The following is a 25,316-nucleotide window of genomic DNA, read 5'->3' as shown; positions in this document are numbered from 1 at the left end:
AGTTCACCTTGTGAGCTTGATTTTCTGCCTCCATAAGTATGTGTTTCTGTGGTAATGAGCATATACCACATAATGAGACACAGCGCTCATTTTTTCCTATAAAAAGAAACAAATCCTATAAAAAGATGTCCTTCGTCAGGTGCTTCATAGGAAGGGCATTTGAAGGACATGTCTCTATTTTATTATTATTGTTAACCCAGGGCAGGAGAATATATCAATCCCCTGCCCCATCCTGAAGAGTGCATTTAATTATTTGGGTATCTTTATAACTGTCTTGATTGTCAATCCTTTGGTGAAAGTAAACATTGTCTAAGGAAGTTCTGTTAAGCATAAAGTGACTGAACAGTGTCCTTCTCAGAAGCAATCAGATGGACATGGTAAAAAATTAGGATGCTTTGAATCTTTTTAAAGTAGAATGTATCTAATAAACTGAATTAATAAAAAATAATTATACATAAACAACATACTAGCCAGATCTTCACATACTTCAGATCTTGTATAATAAAAGAGTTAAGATAATTAAGAAGTTAAAGTAGATTTTTAAACTGAAGGAACTCTGTATAAACATGGTCATATGTCTTTGGGTCTGGGAATAAGAAAATAGAAGTTGAGTTATACATACATCTTCTAGAGATGCATTCTTGCGATACAATCATGTTTTAGCCTAAGTTAAGTCATGCTTTCAGGAAGTTTCCTGTGTGTGCGTGTGTGTGCGTGCGCATGTGCATATGCATGCACATGTTTGCATCATCATGTGATAGCATGTAATGATGAGGCAGCATGTTACCAAAGATGGAAACCAGAAAGAATAACTAGCTAATATTCTGCTCTATTTAAAGCAGGTCTAAATAGGACTGTGGCTTGTAATACCGACAGTCAGTCTTTGGTACTATACTTGTACATTTTTGTTCCACTTTGGGAATGAGATGCAAACTGGTTTCCAAGTGACTTTACTAGAATGTGGGCATATTTCCATTGGCATTTTCACTGTTCATCATGCGATGCTTTTAACATTTAATTTTATGGCAGATGGCTGTGATGATATTTTTGACAAGAAAACTCCTGTCATTAGTAACAGTATTCCCCCCCCCCCCCCTACAAAACATATGCATCATTGTCATTTAGCACTATTGCTATTTCCCTCTCCCTTTCAAAAGCCACAATAACCTTGTATGTAATCTAATCCTTGCCTATTATAGAGCAATGATATTGGATGATTGCATGAATAAAATGCAGCAAAAGAGTAATGAACAATAGTTTGTAATTTCTTTACAGTGAAAATCTGGAATACTCACCTATCACTGGCTGAAATCCTCTTGGGATAGAATAGCTGACCACAAAATGACCAGTGATGGAGTGGCCAGGAGGGAACAAATAAAGATTGTATAATATTTTAACATTGATTTATTTGTCAATAATTCTATCTCTGAATAGAAAAAATATTAATAAAATGTTCTCTCACCAGCTAAAATCTACATGGTGTATATGCATTGTAAATATTAGACATCCAGCTTCTCCCATAGTTCTGCCAAAATGCTTCAACAATCTGTCAGAAATTCCTTCAGGATAGATTGGCTGTTAACAGATGGTAGTGCATGCCAAAATGTAACCTTGTTCTGTGGTGTGTTTTTTCTTCAGAAGTTTCCTATATTTCAAGTACACACAAGTACATACTTGTGGTCACAAAGAGCCACAAATGACATTGTGTGTTGATTCTGTGTACATTTTTAAAAATAATTTTAAAATGTTTTTACTTTCTATCCATAAGTTGCTACATGTGATCATTTTAAGTATTATCAAAAAGCTTAATGTAACTAGACAATAGTTTTCCTAACCAAACTTTGGAAACTCTGGTAATATTATGACAAAAAAACCCCTCTAATTCTCTAGCTCTTTGTTACTGCATGGGCCTAGTACATAGAGCAAAATGAATTTGTTAAGATATTTTGGGGAAAGGGATCACTAAGACACATTAAAGGTAAAGGTATTCCTTGTTGACAAGATTGTTGTGTCCGATTGTAGGGGGCAGTGCTCATCTCCATTACTAAGCCATGGAGCCAGCATTGTCAGAGACTACTCTGTGATCATGTGGCCAGCATGATTGCAGAGAACACATTAGGAAACATTAGAAATCTTTAAATACGTTTGGACTGAGAATTTTTCATCTCTTATTCAAAGGACACTTTTCATTTTCATTTTTAAATGACATGCTAAAATTTGCTTTCCAGGCCTCAAAGCACATTCCTTAGCATCATTGAATCTAGTATAACCAATTCAAAAAAAAAAATCCCCTTCATTAGCAATAGCATAAATATTGACAATCACCCAGGAGAGAAATTATTTTAACAAATTGATGTTGGCTTTCTGAAGAAAATTAATAAATGCAACATCAGATATAATTTTTTTTGTTCAGATGAGAACCCTTTGAGATTAAAACCATGTGTTTAAAAACTGAATGTTTATGCAGACTATGACACATACTGCATAATAAGCCGTATAATCAAATTCTGGAGTTTTATGTGCAGAAGATACATAAAATATAGACATCCTTCATTGGAGAGAGAAATTATATTGATACTTTCCTTGTTCTGTACAAAATTTCCTTAGAGACACTGTCCTGTTTTGGAGGGCTCACAACACAATACTACACATATGTATTAAAAGAAAATTGCAAGGAGCTGGGTGTAAGATTGTAGCTTCAGACAGCTATTCCTAATATGCATGTCTCATTTATGAAAATATCCTTCTCTTTATCCAACTTGGAAAGGGCTGCAGTCCTAGTTTATATCAATTTTGCAATTTGCAGTTCCTTTATTTTGTCCTATGAGGATTTGATTTGTTAAACAAGTAAGCTATGTATAATGTTTCAGAGCTTAATTACTACTAGTTCATGATGCCCTAGCTGGTCTGAGAATGTTAAAACATGTTTGCATCAAAAACTAATGTAAGCATATGTTGCTACTGCTCAAGTTTCTCTCCTCCCCTTTTTATAATTCAGTTGTGCTTCAGTCAAGATGTAATCCTATTAGGTCAAACAGGTGTGGATTTGAGTGTATAAAACTATGTTTCAAGGTGATTTTATATCTATAATTCCTTCTAAGTACCCTATCACCCAAACTTTCCAGAAAACCCACATCACAATTTAGATCCTCCTTCTCTTCCCAACTCTAAACTCAGATACAAAACAAACAAACAAACAAAAAACAACAACAGTGGTGTAAATAATGTTATCATTTAACATGTTTAATTTAAATGTTTTATTCAAACACATTCAAAACTTTCTGTGTTACAACTAACCTTCTCTTATAGTTGACAAAAAGGGACAACACATGAAAGAACAGTATGTAGAGACATCTTGTAGCATCTTTTGAGACTACCTGAAAGAAAGAAGTTGGAAGCATGAGCTTTCGTAAGAGTTTATCACATGGGGGGAAATGTGGAGTTTAAACAGTGATTAACCTGCGAAAACAGCACAACTGACATTAAAATGCAATTAAAATAAGATTAACACAAGAGTCATTATCCTGTGAATAACCAGGTAATAACCAGTGTATAAACAGCAACAGGATTTTCCCATGAATGGTTTGCTGCTGTTTCTTGACTCTTTATTCATGGGATAATGGCACTTTAATCATGTTTCATCTCAATGTTGTGTGAAAACCATTAGCGCAATTGCGGGATTATCACTGGTTATTCAGAGAATAATAGCTCTTTAAACACGATGTCATGTGAAAACCTATTAAACACATAGTAGTAATGGTTATGCAAAAATTACAATGTTTTCTTTTTCTCTTCCCTATCCCCAAACCAGGTGAAAGCTATGTATGTGCATCGAATGAACCATTTCGGAAAGTTGATTACACTAAGAATGTTAACCCAAATTGGTCTGTCAACATAAAATCTGGGTCATCCCGTTCTCTTACATCTTTGACATCTTCAAGAAGTGAATTGAAGGAGAGCAAGGACTTCATTAAACCCAAACTGGTAACCGTTATACGAAGTGGAGTGAAACCACGGAAAGCTGTGAGAATATTGCTGAATAAAAAGACTGCTCATTCCTTTGACCAAGTATTGACTGATATAACAGACGCTATTAAGTTAGATTCGGGAGTAGTGAAGAGAATTTGTACACTGGATGGAAAACAGGTAAGGAAAATTAATAGAAAGTTTTAATGGTCTTTACTTCAAGATTTAAAACATGCCAAAGCTAAATTATATATAGGCAAAAATTACATTCTTAATAATTTTAATTCTCTCACAGTGCAGAATTCTTTGCTCAGCCTGCATTGATTCACTTGCTTACTGCGCTGGAAGAGAAGCAAGATCATTGCAGGCTTTTGAGAGTGACTCATAAATGTTCCTGATCCTTCATCTAAGGGTCCTTTGGAAATCCACTCTGAATTAACTGTGTAGTTTTTCTTTTTGCATGTATCTGGTTATTCTACTAATATGATGACTATGCAGTAGTACTGCAGTGAAGTCATTTCCGTTGCCAGCAGAACCCCCAGGGTGCAGGAGAAAGTAGGCAAGATGAGTTTCTGATTAGAACTGCTGGTGGCACACAGTGGCCTGAGAAGGGTGGAGGACGAGCTCATCTTCTGCTGCTCAGGCCAATGGTGCTGATTAGACTATTGAATTAAACGTATCTACAGAGACTTTGTGTACATCAAGAGCTAACAGTAATTGCTGTAATTAAAAAATGTTTTCTGAATGATTTATTCTCATCCTTATTTTATTCTATCAGATTTCCATATATATCTTCTGTTCATGACTCTAAGAAATATACACTATATATCTCCACCACCACCCCTCCAAGTGGCCTGGAGCTATCTTCTTCTGGCACTTAAGATGTGCCTGCCATTATCCTTATAATGCCACTTTCTCTTATTTTTATTGGGCAATGCAACATATATCTTCTACCTTCTTAAAATTAAAATTCTTTCTTTCTTTCTGTAATGTCCAAAGGAAGGCCCATACAGTTCTGGAGTTTTCCTGTTCTAGTTTTATATGAGGCTGATAAAAAGACACTATAGAGTTTGGCACACAAGGTACTTTGCTTCCAATTACCAACTAATGGAACTTATTTTTCTAATGGGATAAATTGCTTGTGCCTCCAAATCTGTTTAAACGGCAGGGTTCTTTATATTATTGTACTGTTGGCAGAAACTGAAAGGATTTCTGGGGAGAGAAAGCATTTTCCAAGTGGTTAATTATGTTTTGCTTTTTTTTTAAAAAAACAACGGTTTGTTCTTGCATTTCTTTAAAAAACCCCACATCATTTGCAGTAAATGTAATATAGATTTAAATTGAAATAGCTTAAGCTATTGATTAATTAAAAAAATAAAGTAAAAGAGTGAAGTTTGCAGTGTTTTCTGTAGATGTCGGGTAGAAAGTTTTGTAAAACATTTTCTTCTGCTGTATTTTGAATGCAAAGAATTTTCCATTTCTAAAAAGTACATTGTTTCCACAAAATCAATCTAGTGGCAATCTTGTGTGCTATTTCCTAGGATTAAGGCTGATTCAATCAGTAGGACTTAGTTCTGATTAGGCAGGCATAGAATTGCAATGGTTAGCATCATAATGAACTGATAACAATAAAAATCAAATAGGGCAATATCTAGATTGTAATTAACTTTTTTTCCCCTAGGTGATGTTGTTACTTTTTAAGACATCAAGTTGGAACAGTTTTTCTTTGTTGCTTGCTCATGGCCAGAGCTATAATTCATTACTTTTTGTGTAACATGATGGTTTCTTGTTACTGTATGTGTCCTGACTATCTGAACATTGAGAGACAGAGGAAGAAAGATCACTGGAGTGTCTGTCTCTCCTCCTGTCTCTTCATTGTGCAGCTATGAAAAAGAAGAGAAGGAAGATGGCCTACACACCAAGGAAGGAGGGAGGGGGTTTTTAGTTTGTTTTGAAACTGTTCTTCTGTTTATTTACTCTCTATACTGTATATATACATTTGTAAGGATTTTTCATCTAAACATGGTTGCATGGTTTGGGGGGGGGGGGTAAGCCCCTGACACAATTTGGTACAGAGTCTGTGCCAGATAAATACCTTTGGTCCTATTTTGGGAGCAAGATGGTGAGTATAAGTCAAATAAAATATTAAATAAATAAGAGATTCCTAAAATCAGTATTAAGACTGTAACCATGCTCTCTAGGAGTGAAAGATAAGCACAAAAGTACATCCCTTGAGAATAATCATGCATTAAGTTTAAATCCTCAAGGAGAGTCTGAGCAATTGATTCTAAAGCTCAGTGGAGCCAATGCCAGACTTCCTCTACCTGCTAGCTGAGTGGGTGGAGGTTCACCTTGGGGAAGGGAGAATGGGAAGCAAAGGAGGAAGAGGCTGTAGTAAACATAAGAGAGGTTTGTGGGGTGTCTTCCCACCACAAATGGTGGGTTTGGAGTTTAAGCCACATTTTTGGTTGGAAAAGATTATCACATTGATATTTCCAGGAAAAGAAAGAGAAAGCGACAGAGTAGCACAGGAGTAGGCAACCACAACTTGCCATAGGTTTTTGGCTTGTAGTTCCTATCAGTCCTAGCCAGCATAATTAAAAATTGGAGATTATAGGAGCAGCAGCCACAGTTGCTTGCATGTGGAATAGCAGATAGAGAAGGATGTGTACATTGGATGTGAGCAATCTCATTTTGCTCAATGTGATTAAAGTTTGTTACCTCTTTTTTGAACACTCACTATATCCCTATTTGCTTGAAATCTATTCCTGTTGAACTCTGTGGGACACACTTGCAATCAGTACACATATATCTCAATTATCAAAGCTTCTGAAAAAGAAGCTCCTTTTTATAAATCTTTTTTACTGGCACTGCCCCTACTTTTTCTTTCTATCCTCTGTCTAGCTGGAAGTTTTTAGCAGCATTGACATTGGGATGATGATGAAAGAAGACTGGAGAAACAGCAAAATAAGAGAATGGGGCTGGCATATAAGTCTATAAGTCTCACCACCCAAACAAAGTTAAAAAACCAACAACCTCAGATCTGTAGATTTGGCCACCAAAATTAAAATACATCTGTTTGAGTTTTGTACCAAAATCAATTCATGCTCAAGTCTCTTATATAAAAATGACAAAATAGTAAAATGGTGTTCCTTATATAAAATGGCAAAATCAAGGTTTGTTTTTGGGGATTTTTCTTTTTTCTTTTTGTGTGGGGGGGTATTTTTAAACTATGGATGGTTAGCAATACTAATGGTGGTTAGCAGTTAACAGCATTATTTTAACTCTTATCTTAAGCATCTGAATTTGTACAATGGTGAAAAGTATTTTATTTGGCTTGATTATTGTAAATTCTTTTTGAGTAAGCTTCAAACCTTTTTTTTTAGTAGTTTTAGGTAACAAATGGAATGAATTGTAAATGAGTAGGATGTTGTTATGGCTTACCATCTGCTACTCTACGATGAAATCATAAGGTTTAGAATTTAGATTTTGAATATCTGTTGCATCCCACTGAGTTGGACAATTTGCAGACAATTAGCTGGGAAAATGTTTTCATTGTTTTTCCCCCTGCAGCTGGCCTATGCCTGTTCAAGATCTGTATAATAAGGTTTAATTCAGTTTCTGTGGGCTACCCTGTTTTTAAGGCAATATTGCCTTTTTGTCTTCAGATAGGCTTGGGATTTTAAAGAAAAGCTTCTAGATCTGAATTTCATGGAGTGTTTCTGAAATGGCATGAAGAAGATGTATTTTGTAAGCTAATTAAGTTTCTTTAAGGTGCTTTTTGATTTTCCTTGCCTGACAAAATGAATATGTTAAACTATAATTTGTAAAAAAATTAAAAAAGAAAGAAAGAAAGAAAAATACTCCACAATCAAAATGTAAGTCTCAGTTTGGATAATGTATGGTGGCGGCGGGGGACAGGCTTATTGTGCCAATGATTTCTGATGGTCTTGGCACAAAATACACAAGTTTATACTGGCTGTGGGTTTTAGGGAGCTGCACTGGGGGAGGGGGCATTTCTAAAATCTGTTCAAATATTCTAGTTAATATTGGATGAGCAAGAAGTAATCTCTGCATTTAAAACGTATTTACTTGGTTTTTATCTTGTATTTCCACCTATTTCTCATGCACTTTAACCTTCATTACTGTAGTTTTGAAGTGCTCTATGATGCAGAACATGGTTCTTTTCTCTCCTAATGAATCCAGCCTTTGTAATGTGTTCAAATGCTCTAGCTCCTTTTGCCTTCTTTTCCTTTCCTTTCCTTTCTTTCTTTCTTTCTTTTGGCATGAGCATACATTTGTCATTATAACATGACTTCTCTATTTGGAAGTAATTGGAAAGCAATCTTATTCACTTGGAGCAGCAATCAAAGTATTACTATATAATATTGTTCCTAAACCCATGTATTTAAAAATAATACTTGAAAGATCTTAACTACTACATCTTGCTGTTTGCCCCAACAATAAATGTTAAAAGGGAAAAATCATATTTCACTGTTATTTTTTTACATATATAACAGAATAATAGAATTAAAGGGACAAGACAGACGGTCAAAATATGCAGGTTTCTGGCCGGCTTTGAGGCGGGACATTTAGATGACATGTTGAAGCCAGCTTCAACCAGCAAACTTCTCCCAAGCTGCCCTATGAGGAGAAAAACCAGACTAAAAAAGAGCTGGATTTTTCCTCTCCTTCTGGAAAGTGCACACCTTCACATGTATGTATAAATGCACCAACGCCAGAGTGCTCTAAAGGGGATGCTCTTTCCAAACCTTAACCCTAATTGTGCATTTAAATACCCCATTGCTGGTGCACATTTAAAAGGACAGAGCTGCCGTACCCATGCGGTGAGGGTGGCAATGCCCAAAAGAGAAACTCTGACACCTCTTGTGGAAGATGAGTCAAATATACACAAAACAAACAGTTAAAGAAGAGGCACGGGGTGAAGGGGGGCATGATTTTGGCTTACCGGCATCTGATCTGATGTCCTGTCCCAGTGAAGTGCTGTACATGCAACTGTGTGCAGGTTCGCAGGGATGGCAGTCACTGGCAGTTAGCTCCTGCAAAGTTGCGCAGGGATTTGGGGGGGGGGGGGGGAGAACAATAAAAAAGTACCCAGTGGCACAGATTAAAGCCAAACTGTGTTGTCATGACATACACATTGCAGCTGCCTTGGGAGTGGGTGGTGCGTTTGGTGCAGCTTCAGATTTCCGGCATGTCTGTTTTGCCACTAAGTGTTGGAATAGACTACAAGTGGCCACACTCCTGATAGATGCCCATTCAACTTCCTAAAGTTAAGGTGGAACCTCTTCTTATAACTTGAATCCACTGCTTCACATTTGCATTGCAATTTGAATCAACTGGAGCAGCAGAAAACAAATTTGTGCCACCTTCTACATGACATCCCTTCTGGTATTTAAAGATTGCGATCATGTCATTTTTCAGTCATTTTCTCTCCAAGCTGAACATACCTAGCTTTCTAAGTTCCTCATATGGCTTGATTTCCAGATCTTTTACCATTTTGGTCACCACCTCTGAACATGTTCCAGCTTGTCAATATCCATCTTGAACTGTGATAGGACACAGTATTCCAGGTGAGGTGTCACCAAAGCAAAATAGAATGACACTGTTACTTCCCTCAGTCTACACTCTATACTGTTACTGATGCAGCCTAGAATCATATTGGCTTTTTTTAGCTGCCAGATCACACTGCTGACTCATGTTCACCTTGTGATCTGCTATGAATCCTGAATCCCTTTCACATGTACTGTTATCAAGCCAGGTGTCACTCATCCTATATCTGTGCATTTCATTTGTCCTGTTAAGTTTAGTACCTTCCATTTATCCCCTTTATCCCATAGGATAGAAAAAATACTTGACTATTCCTGAGTAGTGAGACTTTTTTTGTGAGTTTGAAAAGGAATTTAATCCTTAGAATGGAAGAAAAGCATTCTTGAAGTATTGGTGGCTTTTTCAAACAGTTTAACATTATGTGAGATCAATAACAACAACTACAGCAATAATTTCTTACCCACCTCTGCCCATGGATTGTGACTGGGGGGGAGAGAGAACAACAATTAACAGACAAACAAAATCAATTAAAACATCAATTAAAATATGCATCAATTTAAAAGGATAAATGAGATATACACATATATCCACATTTAAAATTCACAATTTAAAAATTGTCTGGATAAGCCTGCCAAAGAGACTGGTCTTTAATGCTCTTTTAAACTCAGAGAGCATATTCAACTTTAGAATCTCTTCCAGCAGGTCATTCCATAGAATCATAAATGTTACCCTTTCTTTAGTGCTTGTGGTGCCATATCCTTTCATTTTGTCATTCTTAAAAAGAGAAACTTACTTATATTTAGTGAGTACCATGTATACGCAAATATAACTCAACTTCATGTATAAGCTGAGGACAGGCTCTGGAGCCAAAATTATGGATTTTGATGTAAACTGTGGATAAGCTGAAGATAAAATTTAGGGGCATGTAACAAAAAATATAAAGGACAGAGCAAAGGAAAACAATGACAAAGAACTTACAAAATTCATACAGGCATAACTGTATGTGCTGACTCTAAAAGCTGGATGGATGAAGAGGAAAGTATGGTACATAGTGGCTGTGTGATGTGTATGGGAGGCAACCAGACACAGACAGGGCTAAGAAAATATGCAATTGTCAAAAAGGATGAAAAGGCAAAACAAAGAAAATGGTGACAACATTAGCAGTGATCATAGCCTTTGACTTTAATGTGACAGCTTCCGCTGATTTTGTCAGAAAAGCTGGCAAACATGCACAAATGTCTTATTTCAGTCCTTCAAAACCTCTCAGTGATTCTTTGAGGAAGAGCTGCCACTGCTATCATTTTTCTGCATTCAAAAAGGTCAGACGTGGCACCATGCTGAAAGCAGTAGAAGGACTCAGTGCCTCTTTTAGGTCCTCCTGGGATGGGCTAAACTCTCACCTTTCACCACTTTTCAGAGCATGTGATAGTTCCTTTTTGATAAGCATTAAACTTACATTAACCTGTAGATAAGTTGACCCAGTTTTTGGGGGTAACTTTTTAAATTAAAATTTCTAGACATATACATGAATATATATATGGTAGATGGCTAATTATCCAGCAATTAATTCAGTAGACCAGAGCTTGGAAACACTACTTTTTGGGACAACTGTATGTTTCTCAGATTTGTAGCTAAGGGGAAAAAAAGCTTTATTAAGCTCCGTAGTAAGCATATTTACTGAAGAGTAACTAAGAATGCAAAACTGTACATCCTTGTGTGGAATAATTCACTTTGAACTCACTGTAGCCAATTTCAGATTATTACGTATTGGATTATATTGTGAAGAAGATATGATTATCAGCAGAATGGAGCAAATAGTCACAATCTCCAAAGTTTAAGTGGTATAGGAAGATGAAGTACAAGTCTAACTCTTTCTCCAAACATTTTTAATTCTGTATGTTATTAGACTCTAAAGTTAAAGTAGAGTGCTAGCTTATTTGTATTTTGTGTTATTTTAGTCACTATGTTACTCGGTCATGTGTTTCCATTGATTGTAAATCTAAAAGCAACATGTATGCTTTGGTAAGTTTTATCCCCTCTTTCCTATCAGTCATTCTGCAGCCATTTCCTGTCTTGGAAGGGGAAAAACAGAACTGTGATCTGAGCAGTCATGAACTTATTTTGGAGAGACACAAATAGTTATTTTCTACCTTCACTTATCATGTTTCAGGGCCCTCATATTTCAGGAGCTGCATAAGAATCCACTTTAAATTGCTTAAGATAGATGTCATTACTGTTTGAGCCTTTCATATATATGAGAGTGGCTCAGCACAGATCAGGCAGTTTTTCTCTCTGCTACTTCAAATATTTTGCTTTTACTTGGAGAAAATCAAGAGCCCTGCAGACTGCTATGTGACAGTGATAACCTCCCACAGTCGTAAAGAAAACCAATTCCCAGTTCTTGGTTGCAATAATGATTCTTCACATTTTCAAAGACTAGCTAGTTGTCAATGACAAAACAAACTGAAATATTGGCCACTTTAATGATAACTCAACTGTTAGGCAGATAGATAGATAGATAGATAGATAGATAGATAGATAGATAGATAGACAGACAGACAGACAGACAGACAGACAGATCAACTTATTTAATTAGTCTCTTAAGCATTTCAAATGTATTAGAAGACAGTCATGAATACTGTAGCAGGAAAGGATGATATAGAATGAATCACATCCTATTATGCTTAATAAATAATGACACATGCTGTCTTCTCTTACAAGCAAAAACTATGTATGCTCCACCTCTGTGTGTACTTTCTGCTTAAGGAAGTAGTAAGGAGGCTAACATCGGGCTTTTTCATCATCTATACTATTTTACAGTTTGATATAACTCCTAGCATGCTAGCTGAAAGATCATTTGGTGGTGATGTCTTTCCTTGCATTAATCTTTGATGCAGCTTTTCTTTCTATCTACATTTTCTCTTTGAGCTTTAAAAGTGTTGCTTTACATTTCAGTGGTTGCCAAGTCAAATAAATAGATGTCTCTTACATTTTTCTGTTACTGTTAGAAAGGATGTGGACAGGATCCTCAGAGTGGTGTGGAACACTACAGGTTTGCTGGATTTTTGCCTTTCCTGGCTGATGAAAATGCCCAACAGTGGGGGAATTGGCTGATTGTGTAAAGGAAGGCATGAATGCGTCTCTACAAAAAAACAGATGTTCCTTCTTGCCTAAATGAAGTAGTTGCTAGACCAGTGGTTTTATAAAGCCCTACCTGAACCCTATCATTGTTGATAACTACTGGCAAATTGCCAACATTCAATTTCTGGGCAAGATCCTGGAGCATTTGCAAGCTTTTCAGCTCCGTATGTTTCTGGATAAAATGGATTATCTAGATCCATTTCAGTCCAGCTTCAGGCCTGTCTATGGGGCTGAGATAGCTTTTGTCATCTTTGCAATGTGTCCTTTTTCGTTCTTCTGTACTTCTCAGCACCTTTCAGTACTGGTGATGATGGTAGCCTTTGGGGCTGCCTCTCCAGGGTGGGATCTAGAGGCACTGTTTAGCTAATGCCTGGTTCTTCCAAGAAAAAAACTTCAGAAGGTTGTTAGGAGTGGAGTGGTCTTGTTTGGTTCCATGTGAAGTCCCATAGAATTCTGTATTCTCCTTTCCCAAGCTATTAAATTTCTGGCAGAGGCTTTTCAGATATTTAGGGTTTGGTAATACCATATACTAATGACACCCAACTCTTGTTTTCTCTTTTCCATTTAAATCCAGGTATCTGGAGTGAATAATGAATGAGGGCAGAGAAACTGAGGGGCCATTCACACTACATTATAAACTGGTTTGCAAGCAGGATTAAAAGGGGGTAGTTCACACTTGTGCCATTTCTTCCCTACCTGAATTCAAGGGGGGCCAGCGCTAATCCCCCTTAAGTTTTTCCAAGTTCAGGTTTTCCGATTTCTTTTCCAATGGGTGCGGCCAATGAGAACTTGCTTCTGACCCTATTCGGGTCATCCAAGAGGGAGGGGTTAATGTGCAGGGGGTGGATCATGCCCACCCCTTTGCTCTCTCCCTGCCAGCCAAGTGCCATTGTTTTTCCCTCTTGGCACTCGGTTGCGGAAGTGAAAAAAGCAGCTCCAGAAATGCAGTGGATTCTAACTTCCTGTGCTTTGGAAAGTGGCCTCTTTAAAGTGCAGCCTGGCTTTTTTTCTCTTCTGCCAGTGATTTAGTCCACTTATCTGCACTGATGTCTCACCAAAGCCATCATTAGACAGGTATATTTAAAAAAATTTTTGACAGCTTATGCACAGATTTCCTATTGCATGGCTGCAGTAGGCAGCACCTTTAAATACTCGCATAATAAGTATGACAAAGGTGCACATTATTTGCTTGACATTTAAAAAAAACTGTCAGTGGAGCTGTTGGTTAGGGGTTGTTTTTTCCTCTTTCCCAAGAAATAAAACCACAACAGACTCTGCTCCCAAGTTGGTGCAAACTAAAGTTCCTGCATACATATTATATTGCTGAGGGATTATATTATTATATGGGTGAGAGAGGGTGGCTTCCCCCAAGGCTAACATGTCCCAGGGTTTCTTGCTAAGGGTTGTTCTGAGGGGCTTGCCATTGCCATTCTCCGAGGTTGACAGGGTGGGAGTTGGCCAAACAGTGTGATGTAGATGTTCATCATTTGATTGACAGTTTAAAAAAAAAATCCCGAGAACAATTCAAAAGGGGCTCCATTTTAAATCAATACAAATGTTAATGTTAACTTCATCAGGGTTAAATTGCCACAGAGACATTTGATTAGGGTAAACATAGTGGGAACTTTGATTTAGGATTGCATCATTGAATCTCCTTGGATCTACTCGTCACAAAAACACTAGTGTGAATGGCCCCTGAAACCTAATTCAAACAAGACAGAAGACCTAGTTATTTAGAAAGTAGACAAGTAGCAGGGATTCACTCTGTACTGGAGGGAGTTTAATTTCCCTGGACAAAGCAACAGATTTGCAGTCTGGCTGTATTCCTGGTTTTAGCCCTCAGTTGAGTGCTTAGGTATATCTGAGTGGTTAGGAGTGCATATGCACAGTCAGAACTACTGTGCCTGCTATGTCCTTCCCTAGAAATGTCTAAACCAGCAACAGTGACACATTCTTTAGCTCCAGACTGTTTGGATCACTCGAATTCACGCTGCACAAGGCTGTCTTTGAAAAATGTTTGGAAACTGCTGCAGAATGTTGCAAGCCAAGGATGGTTGTAGGGAACATATATTTGTTGTGGTGTGTCTTTGACGTATGATATGATGACCGTAAGGTGAACCTGTTGTGGGGTTATCCTGGTGAAATTTGTTCAGAATGGGTTTGTCATTGCCTCCCTCTGATTTTAAGAGAGTGTGACATGCCCAAGTACATCCAGTGGGTTTTCATGGCTAGGTGGGGATTCATACTCTAGTGTTCAGAGACCTGGTCTAACACCCAAGCCATACACCACACTGTTCCTCAGGCAATATATAACTCCCCTACAAGAATAGCTCCACTGGCTACCAGTCTTTTTCTGGGCACAAATTAATGTATTACTTATGATCTATAAAACCCTTATGGCTTGGGACCAGGTTATTTGAAAGACTATTCTTTTCCTAAGAGCCTGTCTTGCTTTTAGGATCTGTATGACAGGTTCTTCTCTCTCTTATCACCTTTAAAAATATATATGGGGAAATGGTAGGTTGTTTTTTTCAGTGGCTGCTCCTATATATGCTCTTCTCTGAGACATTACGCCAACATCCTCCGGTTCTCCTCCTGCTGGCAGGCAAAAATCTTCATTTACCCAGACCCTCAGTGCTGGACTATAAATGTTTGATTTTTTTAAAAAAATAACGTTTTTTACTTGGGATAGTGAAAGTCATAGCTGAAGACTTTGGGAGGGCATGAGATTGGGAAAAGCTTCCTTTCATCTTCCTCTGCATACACAATGTTACTCTTCTTAGCCATGTTACATTTTATATCCTTTCAAATGTCAGTACTGTATAAGCTAGGGGAGCCTGTAGGGTCATGCTGTCCATTATTCATTTTTCTGGAGGACTACTGCAAATAATTACTGATGCCATCTTCAGTGACCAGAAGTAATTATGTTTCACTTTTGTCACTTTTGGGGCTATTTTGGGGTGGGGGCCTGGGCTGATCTTTGGCACTGTAACCTCTTTTTCTTCTTTAAATCTGTCTTTGGCTGGAAAGTTACATTTTTCAATAGCAAAATTATGGGGATCCCAATCTGGATAATTGGAACCCCCTTTGGGCAGGTCTGTGGAGGTACCAAGGACTGCACTGGATCCCTGAAGGGGTTGCATACAACCTGCAGACCATATGATTCCAACCTCCATACAGGAGAACAGCATCAAAGACATTGCATTTGTAATATCATGATCCACAAATTGCATCCACCTGTAGATTCATTCCACATCCTGAAAAAGGTTAGTGCCCAGAAGACAAAGTATTAATTTTTCAGAAATGGCTATCCCTTTACCTGTATTCTTTCCTTCTACAAAATGGGAGACCATTTAAAATGATATCAGTACTTCTGACAATAATAACTGAAAGCATTAATTTCTGTCTGCAAGCTATTCCATTGAAACTCCCAACACATCTCTCTCATTTATCATGATCTCTTTGTAATTCTCTTTAGGGACCTCCCATATTATTTGACTCAAATATTTTCATGCATTTTGCAATTTGCCAAATCACCATGATTTAAGAGTATGTTAAGGGAAGATAATGTGCTTTTGAGCAACCCTGCCGTTTGTCTTTCTCCCTAGAACTTCCTTGCTGCTGTTCTACAGCTATCATTACTTATAGATAAAATTCCTTGTCCCACCGTACTCTCCTCATGGTAATTCTATTACACAGTTGCATGTGGCTTGTAGTCAGTAGGTCTTTCTATTGACATCATTATAATTTGCTCTTACAGTCAGAAAGCCAGATGGCTCAACAATTATCATTAGATCTCTCTTGGCTTCTGTCATTGGAAATGATAGTGATATTAGTGATAGTGTATGAGATAATCAACGAGTTTTCATATTTTAGTAAATGCATGGTGCTGTATCTGTTTTTGTTGTATGTTTGTGTTTTAATGTATGTGAGCATATATGAAAGTGTCAGAAAGTACTCCCCTGCACATAAATATGGATTGGTAGTTTGTACAAGTTGGGCTTTCCAAGTATAGTTTAATTTAGCCCCTAATATTCCTCAAGGTGGGAAACTCGTTTTAATCTGTTTCTGAGGGAAAAAATCCAGCAGAGTCTTGTAGCAACTTAAACTTAGAAGGTTTATTTGGCATTAGCTTTTGTGGACTTCAACCATTCAGCTGATAAGTGGGCTGTAGTCCATGGAAATGTGCCAATTAAAACTTATTAGTTTTTAAGGTGTCACAAGATTATTTGTTTTGAAAGAGGCTTGATTTGTTGCAGACTATGTAAAGGAACATGGTAGTAACTTTAGGAGTGGACTACATTTAGGTCAAAATATGCAGCGTATCCTTAGCTTGTAATAATTGAATAATCTTTAGACAATTGTATATTAATAAATGATGAGTCTTGTAATGTCTTGCACTTGGTCGAGATATTCTTACCATTCTTGGGAAGAAATGGTAGAATAATCTCTCTCTAGAGGTTCTTGTAATGATATAAAGAACATATTAGCGAGTGGACACATATGCTCACTTTGTGCCATTAAAAGTTGTTTCTGTTTAAAAAAATTTTTACAGTTCTGAAAATACTTTGCATGTTTCCAGTGTGGTTAATAATACTCTTCTGTTTTCAGATATCTGTTTCTATATCTAAACAAAGTTCCAGACATTCTCAACCAGATGGACATAATCTGTTTGGGTTTTCTTCAGAATATTAAATTGTAGTCTCTGTTTTGCTTTCCAAAACTGTTATAAGCCACAATGCACTAACCAGTGGTAACCAAACCATTTTAATCTTTAGTTTCTCTACTGTGAGACTGAATTAGGTTGCCTCTAGGCACATTGCCAGGGTTTTCTGATCATCAGACAACACAGCAGTTATTGGGTATTTTTATTTAATTTCTTACTAGTTCTTGCTGTCCTAGTTAGACATATGGTAGTTGATTGGTGTATCTTAGGAAACCATTGGGTCTTAGTATACCTGCTTTTTCTTTGGTGGATTCCCATTTATTCCCTGAACTCTGGACAGACATACAGTTTCACCTAAAAACATAAAAACTGTTTTGCCAAGTCCGTTCAGTTCAGGATGCTGTTCACAGTAAGTATCCCATGTTTATTGTTCTTAACTTAAAGTAAATGCATAATGTAGCAATGCATATTAAATATATCTTGGGGCAATTACACAGAGTTTTTATATGTTGCTACGTGTGAATTATGTAAAAAGGGGGGGGGGCTGGGGGGTCAAACCACAATCCCTGTCAACTTAGTGTAGATGTTTGAGCCAGGGAAGCCTGTGCCTAGATCCTAGTGGGAGCTGGAATCCTGCACAATCAGGGTTCTCCTTTTCATGGGTATCTTCACACTCCAAATTGTATAAACCTTCCTGGCTCAGATGTCTATTGGATTTTTCCCTGGTGCTTTGTTTACGTTTTCTTTTATGAAGGTAAATATAGAGACATTAGCTCCACTCCCTGCAAATGTTTGTTGTAAGTTCCATTGTACTTGTATATATATGTACCACTCCTACTGCTGTGGGAGTGGCATGATTTGACCTAAATGCAACTAACATACTTTTCAGAATTATTACAAATTAATATTCACTGTATTGGCATCAAGACAGATCCAACAATGCAAGACATGGAAGTGTTAAATGTATATGTGTTGAATAGTATAAAATCTATCTGAATAGCATTTTATTTATGGAGAAATTATAAACATGAACACAATTTCCTTTACCAGGTAAGCTTACTTTTCTATCTAACCCAGAGTTGTCTAGGCTGATTGGCAATTGCTCTCTAGGGTCTTAGGCCCTTTTGCATCACCTTCCAGCTGATCTCTTAAATTCAGAGTTGGGGAATGAACTATGACTTTGTATGCCAAGCATGCACTTTACAGCTTAGTCTTTCCTAATGATTTTGTTAATTTTAAATGGAACATTGAATGAATGACTAGTCTCAGTCTAGACTGTCCACATTTTAATTTTTTTTAAATTAAATAGTTCTCTCTCACACTGAAAATCTCTTGAGGCATCTTTGTTTTAAAACGGTACAATTTGTAAATTTTAAAATGCAACTATTGGTAGAGATTTGTGTGGGGTTATTTTCATTGTCATGTTGCAATTAAAGATATGACTATACTATTGAAAATGAAAGACAGGAATTGCTCAATTTTATTTTTTGACATTTTAGTTCTGATCTATGAAATAATTCTGCACTTTATTGGGCTGGTCAATTAATTGTTTGTATATTAAGAATATTTGCATAAATGACATCCTGATTGATTGATACATTGAAAAGTTTAAAATAGACAGATGTATCAGAACTATGGTATAGTGGTTTAAGCATTGGACTATGACTCAGGAGGCCCAGGTTCGAATCTCAGTTCAGCCATGTAAACCCACTGGATGACCATAGGAAGTCACACTCACTCAGCCTCAGAGGATAGCAGTGGCAAACCCCCATGAAGAAACTGGCTAAGAAAACCTGGTGATAGGTTTGCCTTAGGGTTGCCACAAGTTGGAAATAGCTTGAAGGTGCACAACAACAACAACAACAACAAATCTTTGTTTTTACAGTGGGCCCTTGCCTTATGTGGGGGATCCGTTCCGGACCCCCCCCCATTTGAATGGGGTTCGTGCGCGGTGGCGCTGAAACATGCGCAGCGCCATGGGCGTGCACCCCATTCATTTGAATGGTATGTGCTGCCCCTTGCGCGCACTCCCCGCGGCTTGAGCGTGTACACTCAAGTCTGCATAAAGCGCACCCGCGTATAATGCAGGCACACTGTATACTGTCAGAATTTCAAACTGATCTAAGAATTTTGGTAAATTCCATATTTATCATTGATTGTTATTTTAAAACAGTTTAACAGCCTGCTATCTTCATAATCTTAATGACAAAGTGGGTTGCTTTCAGGCAGACAGAACTGGCAATGGAGAATTCATTAGACACCCATCACTGTTCATTAGGCAGAAATTACTGTTGCTTCAACCAACATAGTTTCCTTATAGCTTGGTTTCATCCCGATTTGGTATTTAAGAGCAAAAATTAAAACATGTACATCCCTTTCCTGTTGCTTTGCTTAACGCAGGTCCTCTTGCAAAAGTGCATATGATGCTTAACAGTTAACAATCCTCAAGCTGATCAAGCCGTACTGTTCAGCATGGTGAGAGTCCTGGGTGGCCTTTTCACTTTTTACCATATGCTGAGGCTGAGGAGATAACTGTGCTAAGTCTCCACTTGTCAGTGGTAAATATGAAATGAGGAAATCAGTTGTTGACCTGTTTCTATAGTGGGGTTTCCTTGCATTTTGTACTTTGAGATCCTGAACTAGAAGTACAAGAATTGAGACAGTCCCGCTGAACCAGAGGCAACTTAGTATTGTGATGTGAGGGCATTGTTCTTTTAACTGGAACAGACGAAGGATTGTGATTAGACATACTGTATTTCTCTGTGAGAATAAACAATTAAGTTGAACTTTATTTAAAAATATCACAATTTGCCAGGCAGCAAGCAAACTGAAATGAATTCCAGTTAAAGTGGAACTATATTGCGCTGAAGGATTATTGACACTTACTCTACTGAATGCAAAAAAAAAAAAAAAAAAAACCCAAAAAACAATTGCATAAGTTTTTCCCTCATTCCAGATACTGATGTTATATTTCAACAGTATACAGAAAGTAAGCACTAAATTCACTGGAGTGTATTTCTGCATCAGCTGTGTGTCATTATTGCTCAATTTTACACACACATGGACACACATTTCCAATCATTATTGGATGTATTGTACACCCAAACTTCCTTTCCTTTGTCTTTTAAATTGGACATTTCCTCCTTCTAAATGTTGAACCGTATCCTGTTTTCTTGATGTTAATATTGTCCAAGGCCATAGGTGGCATTAGATCTTGTACAAAAGACAAACTCACCATCTTCCCTGGCTTGATGTTTTCCTACAGCTTGCCTGTGGGGTCAAGGGCTTTCATTTCCATTGAGGCTTTCATCCCTTTGAAAGAGAGAATGTCATCTACTGTTTGTCTTTAAACAGTTCAATCTAGTTTTCATTTTCTTGGAAGTGAACCACATTCAGGATTCAGCTGTGATAGCAACTTGGAAGCAATGCAGCTTTTCTGGAATGGGTTCTCTCATGAGAACCTTAAATGCAATTTCTTAAAATCTCAGGCTTAGATCTAGAAGAATAGCACAATTGTTGAGGATTACTTGAATTCACATTATAAAAGGAATAGGTTGGAATGTTATATTTTTAAGTGAAATGAATATAACAAAATCTTCCAATAGTGAGGCTCCCAGAACAGGAGGAATTTTTTTTACAAAAAATTAAAATAATGTTAAAAGGCATGCTAATGTGGAAAATATAAAGTGTAGCTTAAAGGTTCTTCCCAACATCTAGTAGCATATTTAACTGCTGCTTACACAGAAATGTTTATATTTTTTTCTGCCTGAAAAACTCCCAGGAGGCTAACAAATTGTGAAAAGAAAAAAAAATGGAAAAAGCAAAAGAAAATGCCAGGAAGCACACTTCTTTTTTTAAAAAATGTATTTTTATGATAAACAGTGCAGGGGAACCTTGTGACCTGTTTGAAAGAAGAATTCCCAGTTTTGAATGTTTCAAAAAAATAAAGTCCCCCGCTATTATTTTTATTTTATTTTTTTGGTCGTCCAAAGGAGACTCATTACAAATACTCATTCCTGTACTTGTGAATGTTTGCCTACTGTCCCCACTTGTTTTATGGCATCTTGGTTTTTCTGTTAATTATCATGTTATCTTTAAAATATGGAAATACAGTGGTTGCATTACTTTCCAAGCTGGAAAATATGTACCTGGCACTACACAAAAGAAGTCTGTGTTGGATGATACAACAAGCAGATAAAGAGCAGTGAACAAGGATAACGGAAGAATGCCTTAGTGGTCTGTCTGTTTATAGCCTTTTTGTGTTGTTTGGACACAATGAACGGTATTATGTTCTGGATATATATATAATATGCTCTGTAAAAAATTTCCTTGCATGGAGAGGAGGACATCTCCTTTAGAGAATGGTTTATTGCAGGAGGGGTGGGGAGATAGAGTAAAAAAGGTAAGTACAAAGGATGGTATCTTTAAAAGAAGAAGATTTCTTTCCAGTACCTAAAGGGAGTATTTGTGATTGAGTCAGGGTAGGAAACAGTTAAGTATTTGCCTTGTCAAACTGCTTAGCTAAGTTGAGGTGAATTAATTTTTCTTCAGAGAAGCAGCCTATGCAGACATTTATCCTTTATCATGAGGTTATTCTAAAGCTGACTGGATGTTGGGTGGAGAGAACAGTTATGTCATTGAGCTTGATAATAGAATCAAACAAATGCTCAGTGCTACATGTTTCAGCCTACAGATGGTCTTACTGTAAGTTCAGCCTTCTTTTATCTCTGGTTTAGCTGCCATGACAACTGCACTGCTTTCAACTGCCTTGTACAAATGATCTTTGAGAAAGCTGAAAGTCATTGATATTCTGAGTGTTTTTCTACTGCAGGGAGCAGCAAGCCTTCCCTGTATTCTAGCCAATGTTTACTATTATCATAGAGGGCATAAATGCAAATGTTATCGTTAGACAACTGGAATGAAAATGCCTAGTAGGAATTTAACTAAACAGTAAGCCACATTGAGCACACTTGTTTCTGAGTAAATGTGCTCAGGACTGCACTGTAAGTCTGCATACCATGCAAATATATTTTATTTTTGCCAAGTGATTATTCTTTCTTTTGTTATTGTAGTTTCGCCTTTGTCTCACCCACCCCACCCCCTTCTGCAATGAAAGTCAGAGCTTTTCTTTCTTGGGGGAAATAAAGCCTATTAAATCTTTATCTCATTTAAGGCTTCAGACATGCCTATTGTTTGTCTTTTCATAAATAATTGCTGGTTTTGTTGTTGTTACTTTTTTGCTCTTTATTTTAAACAAGGCTCTTTTACTTTTCATAGACCATCTGCTGTTGACATTGTACTATACCAAAAAGGCCTACCACTTATTCACAATTAGCATGACATAAACTGTAATGTAAAAAACAATGTCTTGATTTGTCAAATCCATGGCCAAGACACAGATACATTAATGGTTCAAGATCTAGTCCAACAATACATTTCTAACCCCACTGCCAATATCTCTCATTATCCAGACCTAGATAAGGGGTTCTGCTGACCAAATTAAATATAATCTTTCAACCAAAGTTAAGATATTGAAAGAAGGTTAGAGAATATCATAGACTTCTGTTCTTTATTATAAATGTCCCTTACCCATTTCAACAATGGCTGAAATTTGCCACATTTCCATCTTAGCGATAATTCTTAACCAACTGAATAAGTGTGTGGCTCTGTTTAACTTTAACCAGCGTAATCACTTATTCTGATTGTAGGAATTAACAAAAGTTAATTTGGGGTAAATTAATATCAGAGAAGGGGTGTAAAAGTATATTTTACTTTTTTTACTAATGACTCTCATAACCATGGTAATTGTTACATCTGTAGCAGTCTTTTGCAATGATTATCCATCCATAGTGTTCTCATTTTACTAGTATAATGGTAAGAATGGTATTTTTGGTTCAGTAGTGGATTGAAGAGTGCCAGCATGGTGTAGTGATCTGGGTACTGGACTACAACTTCGGAGAATGGTATGACCATGGAGACCCAGTAACGACCTTAGGCAAGTCACACACTTTCAGTCTCAGAGGAAAGCAAAGACTGACCCCCTCCTAACAAATCTTGCCAAGAAAACTCTGTGGTAGGTTTACCATTGCAATAGCAATAGCACTTACAATAGCTTTACGGTACTAAGCACTCTCTAAGCAGTTTACAATGTGTTAGCCAATTGCCCCCAACAAGCTGGGTACTCATTTTACTGATCTATGAAGGGATGGAAGGCTGAGTCAACCTGGATCCCCACAGGATTGAACTCACAACATTGCAGCTGTAGTATCAGCATTTAACCACTGCGCTAACAGTTTTATTTACATAAACCTTAGTGTTGTCATACATCAGAAATGGCTTGAAGGCACACAACAACCACTGGCATCCCTGAGGTTGGTATCACCTGCTATGGAGGTGAACTGCCAGGTTCTCCTTTTCCATCCAGCTGCCACTCAGGCCGCAGTATCACCCCTAGAAAGGCCTTCAGAGTTTGGCACGGCTGCAGCCATGCTGGGCCTGAAGGAAAGCTGTCTCCCTCCTGGCAAAGGCTTTCACGGTGGTGCATGGCTGCAGTCATACCAGACCCTGAAGGTACAGGCCCCCACCAGCAGCTGCTGCTACTGAGCGGACAGCACTGTGGCCTCCTGAGAGCCCCTTTAGGGTCTGGTGTGTCTGCTGGGTGAGTGGAAGAGTGTCCTTTCTTGCTCGCCTTGTAGTGGTGCCAGTCCCCCAGAGTGTACCAACCCACCGGGTGCCACTCAGTGCGATCCGCATCGCCTAGTGATGCCACTGACAACAGCAACAACAAGAAGTAGATTAAAGCACCATAAGCTGAAGCTGACAATGTCAAACAACAACAACAAGAAGTAGGTTAAAATAAAACAATAGGGGCAAAACTAGTATTCTATGATCAGATGCCTCCTTTTCCCTGCTCTGTTAGAAGAGAGCTAAATATGGGGATCAGCTTAATTGGGAGAATTATTGAATTAGCAAAACATATCACAAGGCAAACACCACTGGATGCACAAGCTGATATATTTCTATTGAGTTCTTCCAAACAAAAGCATCAGTCAGAGAAATTCAATATGTTTCAGTCATGCTTCAAAAGGACTGTTTTTGCTGTTTCTGATGTATATTTTCTTGTTTTTCTGTTTAAAACCGTTTAAAAGATTTATAGTAAAATCCTATGCAGGTGACTTCTTAAAAGAAAGCACTATGGATCTTAACAGTACTTATTCCCAGAGAAGTCTATATAAGATGGTAGCCTTAGTTTTGTCTTTACGTAACAGAAATAACCCTCTTACTACATATTATCTTACAATATAAGTTCTGTATACATACATAATGTGAATTCTATTTTGAACATGGTTGTTAGAGTTTTCAAGAACACAAGAAAATCCTGCTAGAAGACCAAAGGCTTGTCTAGTCAATTCCTGGGTTTCCATAGTGGCCTGCCAGTGAATCTGCTCATTTGAATCTCCCAGACGTTGGTATGCAGAGGCCTACTGTCTCTGGTATTGGATATAATATGTACCCATCAACACCAATAGCTGTTAATACCATGTATTTGTCTAGTCCACTTATAAAAGACATCCAGGTTCATTACATCTTACAGAGGTGAATGCCATAGTTTCAGTATTACTTGTTCTGAATTGCTCAGCACTAAGCTTCAATGAATGAACTTGGGTTTTAGTATAATGAAGTAGCAATTTTCTTTAGCCTCTTTATTCACATCTTGCATATACGTACCTCTCTAGCACATACACTTTTACTCATTTTTTTTCTAAAATAAAACCTCCAAAAACTTGTAATCTTTTGTCATAGAAAATCTGCTCCGGTCCCTTGATTCTTATGTTTGCACATTCATCCACCATTTCAAACTGTATGATTATCCTTTTTTTACGCATGGTAACCAGGCAGGTACACAGAATTCCAAAATTCATTGCACTATGGATTAAAAGGTGCTGTTATATTGGCAGTTTCATTTTCAGTT

General features: G+C 37.5%; 1 protein-coding gene across 2 annotated transcripts in view; it reads left to right on the top strand.

Moving 5' to 3' along the window:
- DCLK2 (doublecortin like kinase 2) overlaps nucleotides 1–25,316 on the top strand; it is a 96,156-nt gene that overhangs the window by 14,038 nt on the left and 56,802 nt on the right. For both annotated transcript variants that reach the window (XM_089525707.1, XM_089525706.1), the window contains exon 2: nucleotides 3,812–4,146. In XM_089525707.1, the coding sequence (XP_089381833.1) occupies nucleotides 3,812–4,146 (335 nt within the window). The remainder of the gene's footprint in view (nucleotides 1–3,811; nucleotides 4,147–25,316) is intronic.

The sequence above is a fragment of the Sceloporus occidentalis genome, unplaced genomic scaffold, assembly GCF_023333645.1.
Source record: "Sceloporus occidentalis isolate IW3139 unplaced genomic scaffold, rSceOcc1.0.p SCAF_5, whole genome shotgun sequence".
Lineage (NCBI taxonomy): Eukaryota > Metazoa > Chordata > Lepidosauria > Squamata > Phrynosomatidae > Sceloporus > Sceloporus occidentalis.
Note: the sequence above shows the minus strand (reverse complement) of the source record. Positions and strands in the feature narration are given on the sequence as shown.